The sequence below is a fragment of the Nannospalax galili genome, unplaced genomic scaffold, assembly GCF_000622305.1.
Source record: "Nannospalax galili isolate Female #2095 unplaced genomic scaffold, S.galili_v1.0 scaffold1622, whole genome shotgun sequence".
In the NCBI taxonomy this organism is placed as follows: Eukaryota; Metazoa; Chordata; class Mammalia; order Rodentia; family Spalacidae; genus Nannospalax; species Nannospalax galili.
Window position 1 is genome coordinate 460,359 of NW_008348203.1, and position 22,500 is coordinate 482,858.

General features: G+C 51.7%; 1 protein-coding gene across 1 annotated transcript in view; it reads right to left on the reverse strand.

Annotated features, from left to right (window-relative positions):
• Positions 1-7,715: 7,715 nt before the first annotated feature.
• Cspg4 (chondroitin sulfate proteoglycan 4) overlaps positions 7,716-22,500 on the reverse strand; it is a 37,814-nt gene continuing 23,029 nt past the window's right edge. Inside the window, exons 3-10 of the mRNA XM_008844885.3 lie at positions 19,600-22,500; positions 17,751-18,233; positions 17,331-17,507; positions 15,560-15,758; positions 15,330-15,464; positions 15,023-15,189; positions 10,883-11,066; positions 7,716-10,583 (exon numbers count right to left, since the gene is read on the reverse strand). The exon at positions 19,600-22,500 is cut by the window's right edge and continues 639 nt beyond it. Coding sequence (XP_008843107.1) covers positions 8,749-10,583; positions 10,883-11,066; positions 15,023-15,189; positions 15,330-15,464; positions 15,560-15,758; positions 17,331-17,507; positions 17,751-18,233; positions 19,600-22,500 — 6,081 coding nt within the window. The 3' untranslated portion in view covers positions 7,716-8,748. The remainder of the gene's footprint in view (positions 10,584-10,882; positions 11,067-15,022; positions 15,190-15,329; positions 15,465-15,559; positions 15,759-17,330; positions 17,508-17,750; positions 18,234-19,599) is intronic.

Consider the following 22,500-nt stretch of genomic DNA (forward strand, 5'->3'; position numbering starts at 1 on the left):
TATATATATAATATTATATATCTTACTATATATCTATTAATATATCTTATATATCTATTATTATATTATATATCTATTAATATATTATATATATATATGTTTGAGACAAGGTCTTATGTAGCCAAGGCAGGCCTCAAATTCACTCCGTAGCCAAGGATGACCTTGAATTGCTGATTCCCTTGCCTCTACCTCCCAGATGCTGGGATTACAAGTGTAAATGTCTGTCTCCCAGGATGGGAAGCAGCCTTCACGGCAGCTGATATTTGTCTAGCTCCATCACTGCTGTGTCCCATGTCTAGCACAGTGCCTATCTCTAAGTGGGTAGCTTTGGATATCTGCATGGATGTTAGCTGTTCTCAGGAGAATGCATGTATAGGCTGAGGTTTTCATGTCAGCTACAAGTGCCAACGAAGATCTGTACACACACTTGTGCATGGCTACATGTGGCAGTCCTGTGAGTATGTGTTCACATGCACATGTGTGCTGCCATCACAGCTAGTGGCTGAGAGCATGCCTCTTCCCTGATATCATCTTCCACACCCATAGGCCCCATGACTCACATGGGTGTATTTCCGATTCTTAGCCGGGCCAGAAGAGAAAGGGAGGTGAGCACTGGCCTTGCCCAGACCACTGGAAGATTAGAGTGCCCTTCCCTGTCCTGTAGTTCCTTGGTTACCTGCTGTCCCCACTGTCAGAGTGAGTTTCCTCCTCCCTGACCCTGAAACCCAGCCTAGCTGGGCCAACATCAGCTGGATAGCATTTGAGATATATTTGTAGAAAGGATGGTCATGTCCCATCCTACTGGCTCCTAGAGTGACCACTAGATAGTTAAGCAACATCTAAGGTCTGCAGTTGAGAGCAGAGATCTGCCCTGGGGACTCAGCAGAACCCCAACTCCTTATACCAGTTCTGCGTTTGTTTTTTTTTTAAATATTTTTATTTATTATTATTTTTATTTTATGTGTATGAGTGTATTGCCTGCATGTATGTGAGTGCACCCATGTCGTGCAATGCTGCAGAGGTCAGAAGAGGGCTTTGGAGTCCCCTGGAACTGGAGTTAAGGACAGTTCATAGCCACCATGTGGGTGCTGGGAATTGAACCCAGGTCCTCTCAAGAGCAGTCAGTGCTCTTAACCACTGAGCCAATTCTCCAGCCCAAGTTCTACGTTTTAAAGGGTTGGCCTTGAAAGGTGGACAACAGCAAAGACCAGTCATCCAGCCCAGCACAAGTGTTTTCTAGGGTCTATTTCCTCTCAGACCAGAGACTACATGTGGCTTCTCTCTCTGATTCCCAGAATTCCTATTGAAACTCAGTCTCAGGCCCAGAGAAGAGTGACCCATGCACAGTCACACAACAACTCATTAGTAAAGCGGGCCAGAGCTGGGTAGAGCTTATATTCTGGAAACCTTTACAGTTGCCAAGGACAAACCTTCATCATGGGCTTCTCAGAACAAGGAGGCGCATTAGAGTGAGTGTGATGGGCCAAAAGTGCCAGGCATGTGGGTCAGGTAGATATGCCTATGAACCAGGGCAACTTGGGAGGCAATGGGAGGTGGTCTGAGCCCTCTGGTCAGCCACATGTCATGGATGTTGGTAGGGACAGGAAATGGGGCTGAAATGAAGGCAGGTGGCAGAAAGATGGCACTGAGCTTCTCTAGACATGTCTCCATACTCACTGGGCCCAGTTATCTTATCTTGAGTTAGAATAGGTGAGTGGACTTGTACAATTTCATCAGGTAGAAGTCACTGCCTCTGCCCTCCTGTTTTCGATTCTGACATTTATTTATTCACTTATTCATAAATATTCACACATATTGGCATGCTGTGACACATGTGTGGAGGTCAAAGGACAACTTACAGAAGACCATTCTCTCCTCCCACTATATGGGTCCCAGGGATCAAACTCAGATTGGCCTGGTGGTAAGTGTCTTTACCCTCTGAGCCATCTTGCTAGGCTTCTTCAGACAATCTTGAGCAGAGGGACTGAAGCCCTCGGGGGTTAAGAGGAACTCCTTGGGATCGCTAGGTCTTGCCCGGAGACAACTGTCTAGGTGCTATGCCCATACGTAGAGTCAGGATTCCTCCCATTCTGAGTCAAGCTTTCTGGGAGCCTTACTACCTGTCTGGCTGCCCAATAGCATTTTAGCTGTCTGAGCCAGGCCCCACCTTCTCTGACAGGACTTATGAGGGTTCTGGAGTTATCCTGTTGCACTTGGGCTCTTCAAGGTCTCTGTCCTGGCCAGCAAGTCTGGTGTCTTTTGCCCATCACACTTACCCAGGTGCCTCTCCATCTGGGAAGCCAACTATTAAGAGATGTGACCCTGGTAGTATTTAGCACCTCTGAGAGGCCCAGCTCTGCTAGTGAATCACTGGGTAGTCGTGGGTAAGTCACTCTTCTCTGGGCAGAAAGGTGAGTGCAGGGCCCTCTGGGTAAGGAAGAGGTGAGGGCACCTTGGGTCTGCTCCTCACCCTGAAGTTGGCTTAAGTGAGCCCCAATGAGTGATCAGCCCTGCTACAAGAGGGGTGAACCTGGAGGTTCTGAGTAGAGGCTATCAGGGCAGGGATGGAGGGTGAGGGGGTACTGGTTTGTCTCTGCCTCTGCATCACTTAATGGACTATGCCTTGATGAGGTGAACTCTCATGAAAGCTTTGTGAATGTGTTTTGCCCAGGATTCAGAGACGATAGACACTGGGTAAGCGTGAGCTATGGTGAATATGGGGTGGGGGTCGGGCTAAGAAACAAGCTCTGAAGAGTCTGGGAGGGTAAAGTAAATCTGCCTCATAGAAATTCAGTATGGGGCTTTACCTGCCTAGGTGCTGGCAGAGCTCTTGGTGGCAGGACAGCGGTTAGAGCCCAGTCAGCATCCCTGGGGGTGAGGGAGTTAGGGGAACCAGAGTGGGAGCTCAAGGAGTCTTGGGGCCAAAGGCTTCTTGGTCTGAGGGTGTCTCTGTGGAAAGGGAAGTGCTATATTCTAGTAATAACTTCTGCAAACCACTGTATAACTAGCACTGGGCATAACAGTGGTTGGGGTAGGCTGGACTCTGCCTTGATGAGTGGACAGAACTGAACAATGTTTACTATAAAATGAGAAGGGCTGGGCCTCTGTCCAGGCCAAACGTGCAGCAACCCAGAGGAGAGAGGAGTAGGGAGAGTAAAGTCTCTCCCCACACCAGGACAGCACACAGGCAGGGGGTGGGGGTCAGTCACAGCATTATAGGCTTCAGGGAGCAGAAAAGACAGCGAAACAGCCTTAGTCCCACTGTCTGTATTATTATTGTTATTATTATGAGATGAGGTCTCACTGGGTAGCCCAAGCTGGTCTGGAATTTGAGGTTTTCCTGCTTCTGACCTCCAAGTTCTAGTATGATAGGCATGTGCTACGATGCCCAACTTCTTACTGTGTGTGGATGGAGAACTCTGGGTGGCCCTCCCTCCTTTCCTGGCCAGGCCTGGTAGACTTTATTCTACACCTCTGCTGTTGACAGCTATTCTCCCAGGTGGAGACCTTTGTGGATGACTGGTGACCTTGGTCAGACACCTCTCTTTGTCCTTCTCTCTGGCAGGTGGGACCAGTCGGACCACAGAAGGCAGTATGATTGGCAGGTGGGAGTAGACTGTTTCCTCAAGTCCTCCACTGCTTTAGATCTGGCTGCCAGAGCCCTCTTCAACTTCCTTCTCTTGTCCTTGGTGGAACTCCTTGTGATTAGAACCCATCCATTTCAGAACCTCTCAGTCTGTAGGGCATGTGGGAGACTTCGTAAATGTGCAAGGAAATACAGATGGCAGCATGAAGTGAAAGTCAAAACTTTGGGACAGGGTTGTGAGGCCTGATTCCTTCCAGTCCAGCCACTAACTGTGTGACCTTGGCCTACTGAGAGGTCCCTGCCTCTCAGTGTAATGAATTAGCTCCAAGTTGAGGGGAGACCTTCATAGAATACCGCTATGTGTATTCTAATCACCTGTGACCTTATTAAAATGAAGTTTGACTCAGTCATCTGGGGCAGGGCCTGAGGTTCTTCATGTCCTTTTTGCAGTGCTAAAGACTGAACCCAGAGTTTTGCACATGCTTAGGTAAGTGCTCTAGAATTGAGCTACATCTTGGTTCTTCATTTCTTTTTTCTTTTTTTGAGAACTAGGCTGGCCTCAAATTGAAACTCAGTAGGTAGCACAGACTGGCCTTGATCTTCTGATCCTCCTGCCTCCACCTCCCAAATGCTGGAATTACAGGCATGTGGCCATCATGCCCAGTTTATCTTTTCTTCATTTCTAAAATGTTGGTGCTGCTGGTCCATGAATCATTTTCAGCAGCAAAGACAAAGACAATTCATCACATTTGCGCTTTTATGACCCAGAAACTAGATAATGCAAGTCCTCTGCAAATCCCAAAGCATCAGAAAGGCATTTTGTGATTAACTTTAGACTCAGCCTGCCGTGGTGGCACACACCTTTAATCCCAGTACTCGGGAGGCAGAGGCAGGTGGATCTCTTCAAGATGGTGGCTAGCCTGGTCTACATAGAGAGTTTCAGGACAGCTGGGGGTTACATAGTGAGACCAAAATCAAAAAAGAAAAGAAAAGACCAGGTTCTGGGCTAGCAAACTGGTAATGCTCAGGTTGGGAACAGGAGCAAGAACTCCTCTAGCCCCAGCTGCAGCCCTGTTTGAATAAAAAAGTCCTCTCTTGGTAACTGACTGATTTAGCCAAGGGTTATTTCACATCTGAAATGGGAAGGAACACAGTTCAGCCCACTAATTATCCTGGTGGCCACAGGAGGCCCTCTGAGGAGGTGACGCCCTTTATGAGGACAACAGCCATCAGTTAAATACTATAATTCATTACACTGAAGATGGAAATATAATCAGGTGGTAAACATGATCAGCTCCAGTGGCTGCATGCCACCTCTTCCACGGAAATGCCTGGCAATCTCTCAGGAGAGAAGAGAGCAGACAGGGAGAGTCAGCCCTCCCATTCTGGGCTTCCCCTCACTGACTAGCTCATACTACTGGGTTGAGGCACATATTGTGGTGTGGTAGTTATTTATTGGAATGTCTGGGACTCTTCAGGAAGGGCTGAGTGGATTCCTATCTGTATATCCCACAACAATTTTGGCACAAAATGTTGTGCCAAGGCCTGAGTAATCTTAGAATGTGCACAAGGATATAGTATTTACTGAGAACCTAGGGCAAGATGGACAGCAAGCCAGTTCTACCCACTTACCAGGACACCTTCACAGGTGGGCAGGAACAGGAGAGCCAATCAGAGAAATCTGGAGGTCTGCCCAGGGACCTCCACTCCTATAAGACCTAAAATCTTCTGGGTTGTGAGGAAGATACCAACAGCTCTGGTAGTTCCTATTGGTCAGAGATTGGGTTGGAGCTAGAGGAAGCACTTCTCTGGTTTCCTATTGGAGGATGAGTGTTCTAACTTAGTGGACTCCACAGCTGCTATAGCAACCCCACTTAAAGGGCCAGCTTTTAGAGGGTTTCGTTCTTTAGCCCCTAAGAGACTAAATTATTTAGGGCAGTAGGCAGAGTTTCCAAGGTAGATACTCAGTAATCTTGGTATCTGGGCCCCTGTGGCAACTCCTCTCTGTACTCATGGGTTCACTTGTCAACTCTGATGTTGGCGTAGGTCCCTCAAGGGGCTGGATGTCCTAGCCCCCTTAGCTCCTAGGCACCTGGGAGGGCCACAAGCAAGGAGGACATGCTTTCAAAGCTTGTATGTTGTCCAGCACAGATTATATATTATGTAGACAGATCCTGAGTTCTGTGAGTGTGTCGAAATGTTATAAGCAAATCCGTGTTCTCATATATAACAATGTATACAAGTGCACATTGTTTATTTGTGTATGTGTATAAAGCAGAGGGTTAAGTTCCCCAACATCTTGAACATGGTCCACAGGTTGGTTCCTATCTCCAGCAGGCCCCTTAAAGGGAGGAGATGGTATAGTTTGTTTGTTTTTTTTTCCTCTTTGTTTTTGTGGTGCTGAGAATTGAACCCAAGGCCTTGTACACACTATGCAAGTTTGCCACTGAGCTATGCTCACAGCCTTGGTGAGTTATTTAGTAGAGGGGACAGCAACCCCCTTAAGCTTTGGGAGTGTATCTGAATGGGACAAGGCCTCACGTTTAAATTAGGTGTCCAGCTTGGGTGTGGAGTATAAGACCCTCTCTCAGATCCTGGCAAGACTGTTGGTACAGTGCCTGGGTGCCAGCTCACCATCTAGCCCAGGCTCAAAGCAGCAGAGCAGTGTCAGCCTGTGCCAGTGCCTGGGGGCAGGGCAGACCAGGCTGTGTGAACAGAGAGTGTCATCAGTCCTCTGGAAGAAATTGGAGATGAGGGCAGATCCTGCCTGGCGGGTCTGTCACCCCCATCTTGACTTACATTCTCAGGGAAACAAGTTACCCTGGGTGGAGACTGGCCACAGATATATAGGCCCTGAGGATCCAGCCTTGACCTTCTGGGAGTGACAGGGCAGAGCAAGTACGGTATGGAGACACTGTTGGCTGTGTCTCCCTAACCTGGGGGTGCCAGCGATGCTAGACTTGTAAAAGGAAGCTAGTATTGGGGGCTCAAGACACACAGCGTTTCTGGGGACCAGGGTCATCTCTAAGCCTACAGGCTCTGGCCATCCTCCAGGGGGCAGTACTTTTCAGTGTGGCATGAAGAGCCTTGCTGAGCTTTAGGGGGTCTTGTCTATAGTTACTTTGCTGTGTGACTTTGGTTGACATTCACATACCCCCATCCTGTCTCCTTGTCTTCCCTGTTCTTCCGGAGGCCCCTTTAGCAATGATACATTAGATTCCAGGTTTCCTTCCCAAAGGTCTAAGAGGGGAGGCCCTGGGATCTAGATGTTGAAATGGGTTGCATGCTGTGAGATGGTCCTGGGGCAGGACAGTGAGGAGGAGGGAGGCTCTTCCCCTGCCCTTGTTCCTGGCTCAAATGTTACAGGTCAGATATTGGGACACATGAAAAGGTCACTCTGGTTCCCAGATGTAGGTCACCTACCTCAGGCTGGTTGAGGCTTTTATCCCCAACCTAAGGTAGTCTATTATTTTTTCCCAGAGTTCATTAAATCTCTCTGTCTCTCTCTCTCTCTCTCTCTCGGTCTCTCTCTCTTTCTCTATCTGTTTCTCTGAGACAGGCTCTCATGTAGCCCAGGCTTGCCTGTAACTTTCTATGTAACTAAGAATGACCTTGAATTCTTAATGTTCCTGCTCCCAAGTGCTGGGCTTTGTGTTTCTCTTCTAATGGCTTTAACCCATTCTCAGGGCCAGATGATCCCCTGGGGATCTAGAATCTGTCTCCATTACTTCCAATCCTGTGACATCATCAACCTCTGAAGAACTAGAGAATGATGTCTTCCTAGCAACTCATAGAATAGCCTTTTGGAGACTTGGTGAACCCGGGTCTTCTACAAGAATAACCAGGGTTCTTAACCACTGAGCCATCTCTCCAGCCCCCTTCTTCTGTCTTTTGCAGGCACTGCATGACACAGGTGCACTTACATGCAGACATAACACTCATATACATAAAATAAAAATAAATCAAAAAATTGTTTTAAGCCTAGAAGCCCAAATCCTCCCTTTGGGCACTGTGTCCCAAGCCTTGGGGTCCCTAAGTACCCCCATTTCCCTCACCTTTGCTGTTTCAACCACATGGGTAGTAAGTGGGGAAGGACAGGGCTGTGGAGGTCAAAACTCAGGCTAAGAAGTCTAGGGCTGGGAGTATTTATTTTTATTCTTTCCCTGAAGTTCCTTATAGAGGAAGGGCTTTGGTCCCATCTCAACAAATGGCCCACCTGCCCATACAGGTAGGGGTAGAGGACTTCAGGAAGGCCCCAGGAGGTGAAAATTCAGAGGTTTGTCCAGATCTGCCCATCCCCAACCCTGTGAGACCTGTCCCATGGGAGTGAGGCCACCATGGATAAGAGCCCAGGGCATAGTCTGACAAAAACAACACTCAGCTGTCCAGAGCCCCTGGAGCACCATTTAACCAGGCTCCATGAAGCCAAGTGCCCCAACCTGCCTGTTCCCTAGTCCTTAGAGGGACATGGCCAACAGAGTGGCCCTCTCCAAACTAGGCTGCTTTGGGCTGTCCACCAATGCTTCAGGGCTTCCAAGTAGGACCTGGGAGTGAACTAGCTTCAGATCCTCCTCCATCCCATACCCTCAGGGGTTCCATCAGGCCTGGGTAGCCCAGCACCATGTTAAATAACTTTCTTGCCTTAAATAAGCCAGCCCCAGAGCAGCCCAACCCACCCTGCACCCTGAATATATTAATCTATCGGCTAACACACCTCCCTGCTCAGCTCCAGGGAATAGCATCTCCCTAAAACACCAGAGTGAGAGAGTTTGTCCTTCAGGTCTGGGGCAGAGACAAGAGGAGATCAGGCTTGGGATGGAAAACCCAGGGTGCTCTCTTCTCCGGACCTTCTTGGCAGCCTAAGTCAGATGTGACTTACCTAAGGTCACAGACCCAAGAAGCAGAGTTGTGACCCACCTAGGAGGTCAACCTGGTTTGGGCAGCAGGATGACTTTAGTCTGCTTCCCACTGTAGCCCCTGTGGTTCTCCAGGTCTAAGTGAACTGAGGGAGGTTCCAGCTCTTGATTCCACTCTGTCCAGGATCCCCATTCCTCTACCCCTGGCATCTCCAGTTCTTTTTGGCTCTGGGGATCCCCAGGCAGCATCAGGGCACAGAAGTAGTGGGTTTGGGGGGTGGGTAGCATCTGGGCCCAGGCCAGGGCTCACACCCAGTACTGGCCATTCCTGAGGGCGGGGTTGGGTGTCCGGCAGAACTGAAGCAGCTCTGGGTCAGGCTGACCTCCTGGCGGGGGTCTCTGGCCAGGCACAGCTGTCAGTGGGATGGCTTGGCCTGGTTCTACCTTGCGAAAGGTCTCTGTATCACCAGGCAGGCCGTTGCGGGGTTTGGCGGTCAGCACCTGGACATCGTGCTTGCCTGTCTTGTTGCGTTTGCGGAGGTAGAAGAGCAGAGGCAAGATGAGGGCCAGGAGCAGGAGAACCAGGCACACGGGGATGATGACACTGAACATGTTGGCCTCCAGGAAGCCTAGGAAACCGCCCTTGGCTGCAGTAGGCACTGGGGTGGATGCTGCTAGGCTAGGTTGGCCAGTGGGTGTGCTTCTCTCTGGCTTCTCTGTTTCTGTCCGAGAAGCCTCAGGGACACTGAGCAGGGCCACACTGTAGGGCTTGGCTGCATGATAAGGTTCAGTGGCAAAGTCCAGCAAGGCCACGGCAGGTGGGACACCCCTGGCCCACAGCTCCAGAGTGAGACTGTCACCTGCTCGGCCAGGGGACCTACCCTCTGGCCTGCCCACCTCCAGCCCCAGTCTCCCCTCTTCCAGGTCCTGCTGAGTAAACTGCTCCACAAGTTGATTATTCCTAGGTTCTGCTCGGGCTCGGGCCACACGGACCACACGGCCATATCGGGGTCCTGCCAGAAGCCGGAAGTGGGGCATACTGCCTGTGAGGTTGGCTAGCTCACTGGCATCTAGCACAGTGGGGTCTAGGCGCAAGGTGGTACCCTGGGGCCATGGCTCACCTGCCCACACATGCAGCAGAGCCCTCACTGTAACATTCACAGTGGCTGATGCATTCATACCCCTGGCCAGCGCCAGGACTTTGAAGTGATCCTGAGAGGAAGAGAAGTTAGTGAAGGCAAAGATCACTTCCCCTTGGTTTACCTGCAGCTGGCTGAAGGCAGAGGCGGGTTGCCCACCCACTAGAAGCTGTCCATACAGGGGCTCCTGAGTGAGACGGTATGCTACGTCTGGCTCCTCACGATCTGAAATCACCTGGAGCTGCTGCTGGCTTAGTGAGGAGCGTCCTAAAGCTTGGGGCACCTCCAGGGGTGCTTGCAGCTGCACCTCAATGGCTGATGGTAAGACATCCACAGCCAGGGACATCGGCAGTGGGGGGCTGGCTCCATCAGACATGCTCAGCTGAAAGATGCCAGCCACACTGCTCCCATTAGCCTCAAAGACCAGCTGTCCTGCATCTACGTCTGCCTGTGTGAAGTGGGTCACAGGGCCAGCGCTGCCTCCCACCAGGCTCAGAAAGCCATTGTGGGGTGCCCGCTGTACCTCATACTCAATCTCCCCTGGAGTTGAGTCTGGATCCACCACACTCAGCTGGGCTCGAGAGACAGGAGCGCGGGAGCCCCGAATGAGCCGGAGTGGAATAGAGGTCTGTGGTTGAGGGGGACGCTCATTCACATCCCGCACAGTGATGGCAAAGGCCTCAGAGGTTTGGGGTCCTGACACAGAAGTCCCCATTGGCCCCTGGAGGTGGGCACGGAAGCGGAAGCCATCCTGCTGGGTACCCCCACCACCGTGGGCATACACCAGCTGTCCTGCAGCCAGTTCAGACTGCAGGAAGTGGGGCCTTCTTGCGTGGAGCGGCTCCTCAGACACCAACAGCTGGCCCCTGGTGGGGAACTGAGTGATCTGGAAGAGCACGTCATGCTGTGTGTGCTGAGGTGCTGGAACACTGGCCAGGAAATTGGAAGCATCAAGGGCAGCTATGGTGATCTTGACCCGTTGACCCTCAGGGACCCAGAGACCTAGGAGTGAGACATGGGTTATGAAGGTCCAGTCCACCGAAGAAAGAGCCATGAACCCTCAGAAGGGAGGCCCTGGGGCAAGTCTGTGCCTCTCATAAATCAGAAACTCCAGGATGGGGCTCATGGTCCCTGCAAGGACAAGGGCTGTGTCTCCCTCTGATCTCAGTGTTCCTCATCCACCGTCCCTTATAACTTCCTAGGTCCTGGGACTAAGACAGAAGCTGCTGGCCAACCCTGTGTCCCTTCTCTTGGAGCCTCTCCCTGCACCCTCAGTCTTGCCACCTCATCACACTATTCACCTTTGTTTTTCCAGAGGCGACTGGGGCGCTGGGGACAGGCAGCCTCGAAAGACACAATCACATCAAGGTTGGCAGCCACATCCCGGGCAGGTGGTAAGGACAGCAGGAGCTCTATGTTGTCATGGGCTTCCCAGAAAGGCTCAGGAGACATTTCGTGCTCATACAGAATATTCCCAGCGTATACCTGGAAGAGACATTATGGTTGGGTGTGACAGGTAGGCCTAGCCTGTAGTATCTGGAAGTCTCCCTCTCCACCTCTCCACCTTGCCCATCAGGCTGGCAGGACATTGGCACTCCAGTCTCCTCAGAACCCTGGTGCCCAAGCCTTCCTCTGATTTCTGACTGAACCCAGGTCTTGGTGTGTAACTGCTCTCCACCTTATTAATTCAGTGGGTCACCATTAGGCAATTGTGTGGCAGGGAGGAACTGGGCTCTGGAGCCAGAAGTCTAGATTGCAGCCCCAGCTGGGGAAACCCCTTCAGTTCTTTCTGGCCATCTCTCCATGCTTCCATCTAAAGTAGGTCTCTCTCTTTCTCAATGGCTCCTATCCTCTCTTGCTTCCCAAAGACACTACTTCTAGAGTGTCTTTCCTTCTGTTGTGTCAGCTTTTCCTCCAAATGGACCATCTCTTTGTTAGGCAACTGAGTTATTCCTTCTTTCATCCTAAAGAAAAAAAGCTATTCTTGAATTCACTTTTTCTTTTCTATTTTCTTTTTATTTAGTAATTTATTTTTATTTTATTTGTGTGAGTGTTGTGCCTGCATGTGTGTAAGTGCACCTGTCATGCAGTGCCTGCTGAGGACAGAAGAGGGTATCAGAATTCCTGAAACTGGAGTTACAGACAGTTGTTAGCTGCTTTGTGGGTGCTGGGATTCAAATCTGGATCTTCTGCAAGAACAGCCGGTGCTTTTATCTGCTGAGCCATCTCTCCAGTCCCCTCTATTTTTATAAGAGAGTCTCATGTATCCTAGTCTGTCCTCAAACTTGCTACCATACAAGTTTTATGCAGTGCTAGGGATTGAACCCAGGGCCTCATGCATGCTAAGTAAGCACTCTACCCATTGAGCTACACCCCCAACCCAGAGTTCACATTTTCTATTGGTATTGGCTTCCTCCTCCCTTTTATTACTTCTCTTTGCAGCAAAACTCCCCAAGAATAGTCTCCACTGTTACTACATAGCCTTAGGTCATGCCACTCAAGATTTTGTTCCCCTGATTATCACCAGACCCATTCTCACCAAGGGCACTAATAGGCCTTACGCATTAGACCCAAAGATGGGTCTCAGGTCTCACTGAATGCTCAGAGTCATTTGACATAATAGAACTTCTGGGCTGTTCTGCTCTAGGTTTCCATCCTACCTCACAGACTCTGCTAGTACTGCATCTTGCAGCATAATCTGTCCTATATACTCTCTAAGAGCCTCAGGAATTCAAATGGCCTTTATCTGGATCTCTGGCCCAGTTTACTCTCGTTTTTGCCTGAACTCCAGTCTCAGATTTCCACCTGTGTCCTTGGCAGTTCGCAGAGATATCTAATAGACATCTCAGGCTTCATAGGCCCAGATGGGCCCCAGTGGCCTTGCCTCCCAAGTCTCCATCACCATGACAGCAGCTCTGCTGCTCAGTGGCTCAGGCAACCCCCCTCCCTCAGGCCTCCTTGACTCCTCTCTCCCTCACCACCCAGTTCCTGCCTAGATTATTACATGTTTCCTGACTGTCCCAGGCTTTGCCCCTGTCCACTGCCTCTACAGTGTCCTAACATGGAAACCAGAATGAGATTTTGAAAATGTAAAGTTGGGTCACTCTGTTTTTCTTTTGAATCAGGGTCTTACTATGTTGCCCAGGCTGGCCTCAAACTCTTGGGCTCAAGGGATTTTCCTGCCTCAGCCTTTCAAGTAGCTGGATGGTGTCACTGTGCCTGGCTTGTTAGCTCACTCTCTTGCTCAAAAGCTGCTCACTATCTGATCACAAAGACTCTATTATGATCCTGTTACTCCTGAGACCTCAGTTCCCTGTCACAACAACTCTGCCAGCCACAGGTGTTTTTTTTAGGGCCACTTGTATACTGAACACAGTAATATTCATTTCCACAGAGAACTGTTCCCCTTCTAATCAAAATGTATCCTTGGGTCTTATCTTTTGTTTTCCTCTTTTAGGAGACACAGGAAACGATTTTCCTTTTAGAAAAACAGGAATTATGCAATAGTAAACCGGAAAAGGAGGGGGATCTTAGTGAGCAAAAGAGCTTAGAGTCCTAGAGCAGCACACCAGGGCTGTGCTGAGCCAGGATTGAGCTGTCTGCCTAGGCAGCAGGTCCTGTGCAAGGAAGGTACGGCTCCTCAGTGGTTTGCCATAAGAAGGAACACAGGCCTTTGAAGAATCAGGGAATCAGGTTTGTGTGAAACTTCCCAAAGCTTCGATGTCGACAACTAATACTAAAATGTTAAATGTAATGTGTGGCCAAATAAAATACATATGTGGACCAGATATGCCTGAAAAGGCTGAGGACTGTCAGTCATAACCTCTGGCCAAGGCTGACAGGTGGGCAGAGTGGGAGATGGAGACCCCCACCAATTGAAGGGGGAGGCCAACAGATGGCTACCACGCTCCTGGAGGTCTGGATAGGAATAAAGCAAATGCAGGCCAGGTGTGCAGTGGTCCCCCAAGCTGTGGGAAACAAGCAGTGTCCTTAGGTGAAGGGAATCTTGGCAGCAGTCAGAAGACTGAGTTCTGGTTTTGCTTCTTACTAGCCATGTACAAAATCACCTGACCCCTATAAGCATTTCCTTATCTGCAAATTGAGGCTACCTGAGCCCTGCCCTGTCCAGCCCAGACTCTTGAAGGACAGTGGGGCTATCAAGCCACTCCTTAGCCTTGCCTTGTCTTCCTCCAGTGGAGGAGGGTGTCTGCCACGTAGCCTCTTCCCTGGCTCCCTGGCTCCCTGAGTGGCACTGCCAGGCTGGCCCCCTGGTGGCCATTCAGTCTGCTTCTTGTTGCTGAAGTTTGGAGGAAGCACTAGGTTAATGTGGGCACTATTGGGTTGGGGAGGGGAACTCATGGCCTTGTCCTATTCTCCCTTCCCTGGTATCTGATGACAAGGCTCCTAGCAACTCAGGGCCACAGCTGCTCCAGTCTCTGGCCTGGTATTTCATTGTGCGGAGGGGGTAGGAAGGAGCCATGGCAGATGCCAGGGCCTTAGGAGCAGATAGAGCGTAAGCCTAGGTTACTGATGCGACAGATCTGAGGAACCTCCCCCTTCACTCTAGTCAAGCTACCTTCTTCCTCTGAGCTATCTGTTTGCTGGGGACTTTGGCTTTTCACTTGTTAGTGCCTCCATTCCAGGTACTTCTCAGAAAGAACACATACCCTGATGGGGTGGGGAGGAACTTGCAGGGCCCGGGAGATTTCTGAGGGGAAGGACTGTTGGAAAGAGATCTGGGGATAGGCTCTGCCATTTTCAAGGGCCAGGGTAAGCCCCTCTGGAAAGTTTTTGGAGCAGCACCAGAGTGTGGCAGGTCAGTTGTGTCCCCTGATGTTCATATAGGACTCATTGGGCTCATGTGCCGGGTCTAGGTGCTCACATGGCCTCTAGATGTGCTATCTGCCTAGCAGAGCCCCTGCAAGAACCTGTCCACCATGACCTGGAGGAGCTGTTCACAATGCCACAGACCCTGTGGGAACCAGCCAGAGGATATGGTAAGCGATGATTGCTGGCCCCCACTGGTGGAGCCCTGCCAGCCCAGCAGCTTAGGTAGCCTCTACTTGGCAACTGAAAAAACTGGTGTGCCCTGGAAGCTCTGCTCTATAGGGTGGATAGTGCTTCCCTCACAGCTTGGGCTACTTAGATGCCTGTGACTCATCGGTTCTCCAGAGGGCTCTGCTCCCCTCTAGCACCTGACCCGAGTCCTGGGCTCACTTTTGTCTCTAGGCTCAACTTTATCCTGAACTCTCCTCCATGTAAGCAAGCAAGGTCCTTCACCAATCACTGGGGTGTGCCACTACTGCTCCTTAATGGTGACCTTAGGATCTAGCTGCAGTTTCCTTTTTGGGGGCCTAGCCCTGGAAGGTTCAACTGCCAATTTGTGTGTGCTCTGTGTGTGTGTGGTGCCTGTGTGGTGACTGAGGAGTGGGGGCCCTTACCTCAGCCTGGGTGAAGTTCACCAGGGTCTCTCCAGCACTACCCTGCTGGGCATGGAAGAGTCGGCCAAGCCTGGGGCCTTGTACTACCCGGTAGAGCAGGTGATGGGGGTCAGTGCCTGTGCTGGAGCTGGCTCTCAGGCTCTGGCTGCTAAGTGGCTGCATAGACTCTACAAAGGACAAAGGAGCTTGTCAGCTTTTGACAGAAGTCTAGGCAAGGCTTGGAACTGCCAGCAGAATCCTGCTGGGCCACCCTCCGTACTGCCCCAGCTACCCAGCTTGCAGAAACGCTTAGGCTTGGCATACTCACCTGGGCAGACAGTCAATGTCTGGCTGCCCTCTAGAGAGAGGAGCACTTGCTTCTGAGCCACCACTCGGAAGAATTGTCCAGGGGACATGTGCTTGCCATCAGAGAAGTTGAAGCGGAAGCCTCCATCCAGAGCTCCTGAGCACAGAAAACGGAGCTTGGGCTCATTGACCCAAGGTGGCTCCTCCTCTCAAAGAATCCCCCTGGGGCCAAAGGTCCCACTCAGCACTTACCTCTGTGTGAGAACAGTACGAGCCCACTGTCCAGCTGGGCCTGTGTGAAGTGGCGGACCTCTGTGCTTGGTGCCACCCGCAGCACTACCCGTCCGTTGCTAGGCTGTTCGATGGTGTAGACCAGGTCTTCTGTCCCTGAGTCATTGTCTGTGCTCTTGAGGGCCTCAGGAGGGATGGGCACAGTAGCCCCTTCCCAGATCTGGGGGCACAAGTCTGTGAAAGCTCCATCCTCATTGTTCCACCCACCCTCCTCCTCCTCCTGACCCTGGCGCTGCCATCAGGGCCCTATCTTGCTGTACTGAGTCCCCCAGCTGGCACAGAGGCTTGTGCCTTTCTGGGCTTTCCCTGGCATAAAGGGCCTTCCACACTATTCTCCTTCTTGTCACCTGAGCCTCAGGTTCTTTCTTTCCCACCTGTCCTAATCCTGCTTGTATCTTAAGGCTAGCTCACCACTTCCCATATGGAAAAAAACCCGTTCTGATCCTCACCAAGTCTTCACTTCCCAGAGATCCCCATCCCTGACCAATGGTGCTGCTTCATCTGTGTCTTAATGGCTGGTAGGTCTCTCCCTCCTCTCCTGCCATTGCATGCACCACCTGGCAGGGGTAGGCACAGGATGGAGGTAGCAGGGTTGGCCCTCCCAGGATACTTAGAAATGGACTTGCCTGCCAGCTGAGGGCTGGGCAGGAGGTGGAAGGGAGAAAGGTGGAGGGTTGGTCCTCTGACCTACATGGTGCAATTGCCCTCAATGTCAGTCTCCTCATGCAGAGTGAAGGGGGAACACTTAGCGACCCCCCCCTCCCCCCACCCAACTGTAGCAGGGCAAGATCCTCTTCCTGAGTCCTGTTCCATGTGGTACAGGGTCAGTTACTAGGGTCGTCCTAGGTGGGGTCCTTATACTAAAAAACAACTTTTTCTCACCTGCACTTGCACATGGAGGCTGTCCCTCCCACAGCTCCTGGAAGAGGAGGCTTCAGTATTGGGAGCAAACATGGGTGGAGACCACCACCTGGTGGTCAGTCTGTCATATAGCATTCCTGGCTTGTGGTTCCAGACTGCCCTTAGCTTGTGTAGATGAAGTCCCACTCTTCCTCTTTATCACCTAGACACTTCCCACAGGTACACTATATACCCCATTTCAGAAACAAGTTAGTCCTATTCTGAGACTTTCCATAGCTCTTGATGGTAGGGAGTCTATACCCTAGAAACTGGCCTTCCAAGCCTAGTCTATCCACTGTCGTGCTGTATGGGCTTTTAAGCTACACCCTTTTGTTTCACAGATACATTTGTGACCATGGAGTTCTATCCTTATTTGGGCATCACCTCCTATCTCTGCCAAATGAGGGTGTTACTAGTGGGCAGCTATAGAAGGGATAAAAATATGGAGACCCTAGCTGTGACTTTTATTTTGTTGTGGCCCTAAGCTCCCACCTGAAGCCCAACTTTCAAGGATTGTAAGAAATTTTGACAGGCATTTTAGTTCTGAGGCATAGGGAAGCCTTCTGCTGCAGGTTGGTTCAGGGAATAACAGGGCCAGGTATGGCCATTCACAAGGCTGCCCACTGTGTATTTATAACAAAGCCTCATAACTGCATTCTATTTTCAGTGCAGTATCATCACATCTCCTTCCAACAACCCAGATATGTAGCAGGGAATCCATTTTGCAGAAGAGGAAACTAAACCTCTGAGAATGGGAGCTATTTGTTGGCAAGTAAGGGACCCTGGCTTCTTTATAGGAGCATAAATGGTGTGGTCCTAGGAGTGAACTCACCTGCAGGCCTGTGTTTGTAGTGAGGACAGGGGGTTGGTCATTAACAGGCAGGATGGTGATAGTGAAGGCCATGGGGCGGCTCTGGCGATCCATCTCTGAGGCATTAGCCACCAGGACAAAACTGTCTGTCAGTGTCTCACTTCCATCATGTACATAGCGGATCAGGTGCTCTTCTACCTACAAGCAGACCCAGGGCTAGCTGTCAGCCTGCAGCTGGCCTGAGAGTCCCCAAGGGTCTTAGGACTAGCACCCTTAATGCCCTGTTGTTGGGTACAGGAGAAGACAGATTCATTTAGCCCCCTGTTTCCATGAGTAGAAAGGGGGGGGGGACAATAGTTTTCACCTCCCAGAGATAAAGCATAAACCAGTACAGGTAACTAAAACTGGGCTGTGGCCCTGGGGTCTCCTGAACAGCCATACCTCTCTCCAGGAGAAAGTGCTGAGGCTCCCATCCTGAGGTTGACCTTCTCTCTTCAGGGTCCCATGCCGGGGTGGCTCTAGCACCTGTAGGTCAAGGCCTGGCAGTTTGGAGAAGTAAGGCCCAGTGATGTGGAGCAGCGGAGGGGCTAGGGTTCGAGTGCCACCCTCAGGAATGCTGAAGTTTTGCACCTCCAGTGGGATAACTGTGGGTAGCACTTCTAACTCCACAAGGATGCCTTCAAGAGGAGTGCCTAGGCCAGAGGCCACATCCAGGGAGAAGGAATCATTCCAGGCCTCAGGACGGGAGTGGAGGTAGAGAACCCTGCCTTTGTCCACTGCTTCCTGGGAGAAACTCTGCACAGGGTCCAGACTGGGTGGCTCATCTGCTGAAATGCCATGGGATACCATCACCAGGTAGCCAGCGCTTGGGGGGGTCCTCACTGAGAACATGATGTCTGCTGGCAGCACTGCCTCCTGGGCTGCCTGGTCAAAAGAGTTTGCAGGGACACACAGTGTCACAAGGGAGGCTGTCATGAACCTCAGCTGGCAGAACAGGCTGTCTCCACATGCCCTCATCCCTCAAAGACATTGCTGCTCATGCGCACTTGGGTTCACATACAAAACATTGGCATGTGGCTGGTCAGAGGGGCCACATGCCCAGAATCAATTTCAGTGTCAAAGGCATAATGTCATCACATATTGACACAGTTTTACACACACACACACACACACACACACACACACACACACACACACACACACAGAGGCTCAGGCTCAGGCTCAGGTCTGTGATAGGTGATTTACTTGGGACCTTTTGTCCCCAATCCTTCTAGTGCCACCACCAACCACTAGAGGGCACCCCCACCATTCCTAGAAGCACAGGCTCCCAAACTCCAGATTCTCAAGAGAACTACAGTCCAAAGGTGGCTGGATACTTCCTCCACTGATGATCTAGCCACAAAAAAATCTAACTAGACACTCTAAATTCACACTTCTGATTCTGTGTCTTTTCATGGCATGCTCCCTTTTCTTGGAATATTGTCTCCTAGTTTTTGCTATTGACACCTCACTATTCTTCAAAGCTTGGCTCAAAAGCTCTCTCCTCCAGTGTGTGGGCGCTTCCTGACACCAGATGTCACAATCTGCCTCAAAACCCAAACACCCAGAACCAGAAGGGCCTCATAAATTGGCAAGGGTCTGGGAAAGTCACACAGCATGTCAGTAAGCCTGCTGGATGACCTGTGGATGCTCTGTGAGCTCCCTGAGTAGTTAGAAGCTCTTTGTAGACCCTTAGAGTTCTGGTATAGGGTCTAGGAAAATTGCTGAAGACACAGGATTCTGAAGGGCAGCAGTTCTCAATGCTCAATACCTGCAATAACCTTCCAGGGAATTTATTAGAATACAGAATTTTTTTTTTTAAAGACAGGGTCTTCCTGTAGCCCTGGCTGGCCTGGAACGCCCTATGTAGACCAAAGTGGCCTTGATTTCACAGAGATCCACCTACTTCTGCCTCTGGAGTGTAGAGATTAAAGGCCTTGAGCCACCATGCCAGGCAGGAATACAGATTCTTGGATTCTATTTCAGGGAGTCTGTGGGTCTGGTTTGGAGCCCAGATTTTGCATGGTTACTATATAGCAAGGACACGTGTGTTTGGTATCTGTACACACAGCTTATAGGTGGATGTATAGATGACAGATTTCTCTAGAAGCTTGTGGAACTACAACACACACAGGTAAGTACCCAAGGTACACACATACTCCTAACCCCAGCATCATCACAGTTACATCCTCTTCATGGAAGGGTCCCTCTGCTTGGCCCATGGCCCTGCTCACCATCTCTGGCTCCTTACCTCTAGCTGGTCCCTTCTGATCTCTGCTGCTTCCCCCTGGAAGACGTAGATCTTTTCATGCCGGACCAGTTGCAGTGGGGCCAAGGGGCCCTCTAGGGCAATGGTCACTTGTAGGGTTGTATCCGTGTGTACTGGCCCTGCTTCCACAGACAGGGCCAGGGTGTCATGGGGGTTGAGGCTGCCATTGTGGCTATAGAGAATGGCTCCATCCAACAGGTCCTGCTGAGAGAAGGTGGTGACTGGCTGGCCAGCCAGGAGCAGCTGCCCCCAGTGAGGGCCAGCTGTTACATGATAGTGGATCTCATTTCCACTGCGGACATCTAGGTTGGTGTCCAGGTGGAGCATGGCTGTGTCAATGGTGCCTTGGCCTCCTTGTGGAATCACAAGGCTGGAGCCGTTGGCTACACGAAGATAGGGCTCAGATGCTTGCACCTCCAGCATGGCAGTGGCCTGGTGCTGCCCATCAGACACCTGCAGTTGGAGCCAGCCATGATCAGCCCCAGAGTGCACAAACAGGACTTTCCTCTTCCTGAGGTCCTCCTGGGTAAAGCGGTAGATGGGCCGTGTGGGCTCCTCCACAGCCACAATGCTGCCAAAGAGGAGGTCCTTACGAGTCAGCACCAGCTGAGCATCGGTGAAGCCTGAGTCAGCATCACTGAAGGCCACATCATCTGTAGTCAGTAGTCGCTGTCCACCCCGGGCCACATGGAAGATGTGGCTGATGGTCTGCACAGGGGCATGATCATTCACAGGCTGGATGGCCACTCGGAAGACACCTCGCACTTCCTCCCAGGCCATGTCACCACTGCCCTCTCCCTGGCGAGTGGCCACAAATGGGATATCATCCTCTGTGGTCTCAGAGTCATCATGCTGGTAGACCAGCCGGCCACGCAGCAGGTCCTCATTAGTGAAGGATGTCACTGGGGTGGCCTTACCCCGTGGTCCCCGCCAAGCCAACCTCCCATGGCGCGGTCGCTCCATGACCTCATAGAGGTAGCTGGCGCTGTTGAGACTCTTGACAAAGAGGTGGTCAGCAGAAAGGACTTCCTCTCCTCCCTCAGGTACCACAAGGAGGACGTTGGTGAGGACAGGAGCATTTGGGTCACCACCAATGTGGATGGGGAAGGTGTAGAGTGGGGAGAAGTGTGGTGGAGCTGTGACACGAAAACGGAATGAGTCATCGGCTGCCTCCGAAGCCCGCACTGTGGCCCTATAGGTCACCCGACCTGCCTGCAGGTCATCCTGGCTGAAGCTCTGGCCGTCAGACAGTCTTGTGCCCTGGAGCTGAAGGTTACCTTTTCTGGGGGCCTGAACCAGCTCATAGTGGAAGGTGTGAGGGCGTAGGCCTGCCTCCTCCTCCAGGGCAGCCTCTAGGTGAGCTAGGGTGAGGGCCTCCTGATGGGGGTTTTGAGTATGCAGTGGCTCCATTCTCAGCATCCACACCATGGCCCTCTGGATGGTCACTGGGAAAGACAGATTGCTCAATGTCTCCTGGCCCACCTGTATCTCCAGGGTCAGGTCCTCCACTGTGTCCTGGGTGTGGTGTTGTGGGTCAGTACTTAGGTACCTCACGCGACCCTGCTCCACATCGCGTTGGTGGAATGCCTGTGTGGCCCACCACTCAGCACCCTCTACTCCTCCTGCTCCCTGTTTCTGCAGCTCCCCAAACTGCAGGGTGCCGGTGACTCGGAACAGCACGCTTACATCCTGCCCTACAGCATTGGTTTCCACTGACAGGTTGGCAGGCAAAATTGATGCGGCAGAACCCTGAGCCAGGTGCAGTCCAGTGCTATGGTGGATCTGTATCGCTGGCCGGACAGCCACTACTTTCAGTGTAGCTGGGGCACTAGCCTGCATCCCATCGCTGACGCGGAATGTTAGGTCCTGTGCAGGCCCACCACGGTGAATGTAGACTATATTGCCTGCCTCCAGCTCCCGGCAGGAAAACTCAGTTACTGGCTCTCCGGGCTGGTCTCGATGCTCCACAGGGACACCAGTGTAGGTGCCAAGGAGCTGGATGGTGAGGCCCTCACAGGCAGAGTCTGGGTCATAGGCTTGGAAAATCTCAGGTCCCAGTGGTTTCTGTGTGTGTTCTAGGATCACCATTAGGTTGCCATGAGGGAAGATGATACGGGGAGGGTCATTGACAGGGTTCACCTGGATGGGCAATATGTAAGTTTGGCCCCTCCGCAGACAGGAGGGCACAGTCACTCGGGCCGTCACTGACACTTCTAGCATCAGCTGGTCAGAGGTATCCTCAGAGCCGTCGTGGACAAAGCGGGCCTTACGATTTACCACGTCCAGCAAGGTGAACATTTTCCGGGCCTGGGCACCTGGGATGTCCAGCTCCAACTCTCCATGACGTGCCCCACGGCTCACACTGAATAGCACCTGGGACTTCCGCAGCTCTGCCTCCATCAGGTCCAGTGTGGGTTGCACATGTCGCCATTCAAGCCAGGCTGTGCCACCCTCAGCCACCACCAGTGGGCTAATGGTTAGCAGCTGGGTGAAATTTGCAAAGACAAGAGGCAGTCCTGGATCAGGAACACATGGCTCTGGCAGCATCACGGCTGGCCAGGCCTCGGGTGCCAGGGTAGAGAAAGCTTCATATGGACCATAGGCATCTTCCTCATACTCATCTTCCTCGGGCCTGCAGCCAGCTGCCATACTGCGGGTCAGCCAGGCATCCCGGAGCCCCTGCCTCTGGCCATTGACACTGAGGTCCTCTATGCAGCCTACCAGGGAGGCATTGGCAGACCCTGACACCAGACCTAGCCGGTGTTCTTGGAGGTGACGGGAAGTCTCTCTGTCCAGCCCTCCAAGGAGGAGACTGCCACGTGGTTCCAGGTAGCTCAGGATGCCACGGTTTGAAGTACGTGTAGGGTACTGGTCCACGGAGAT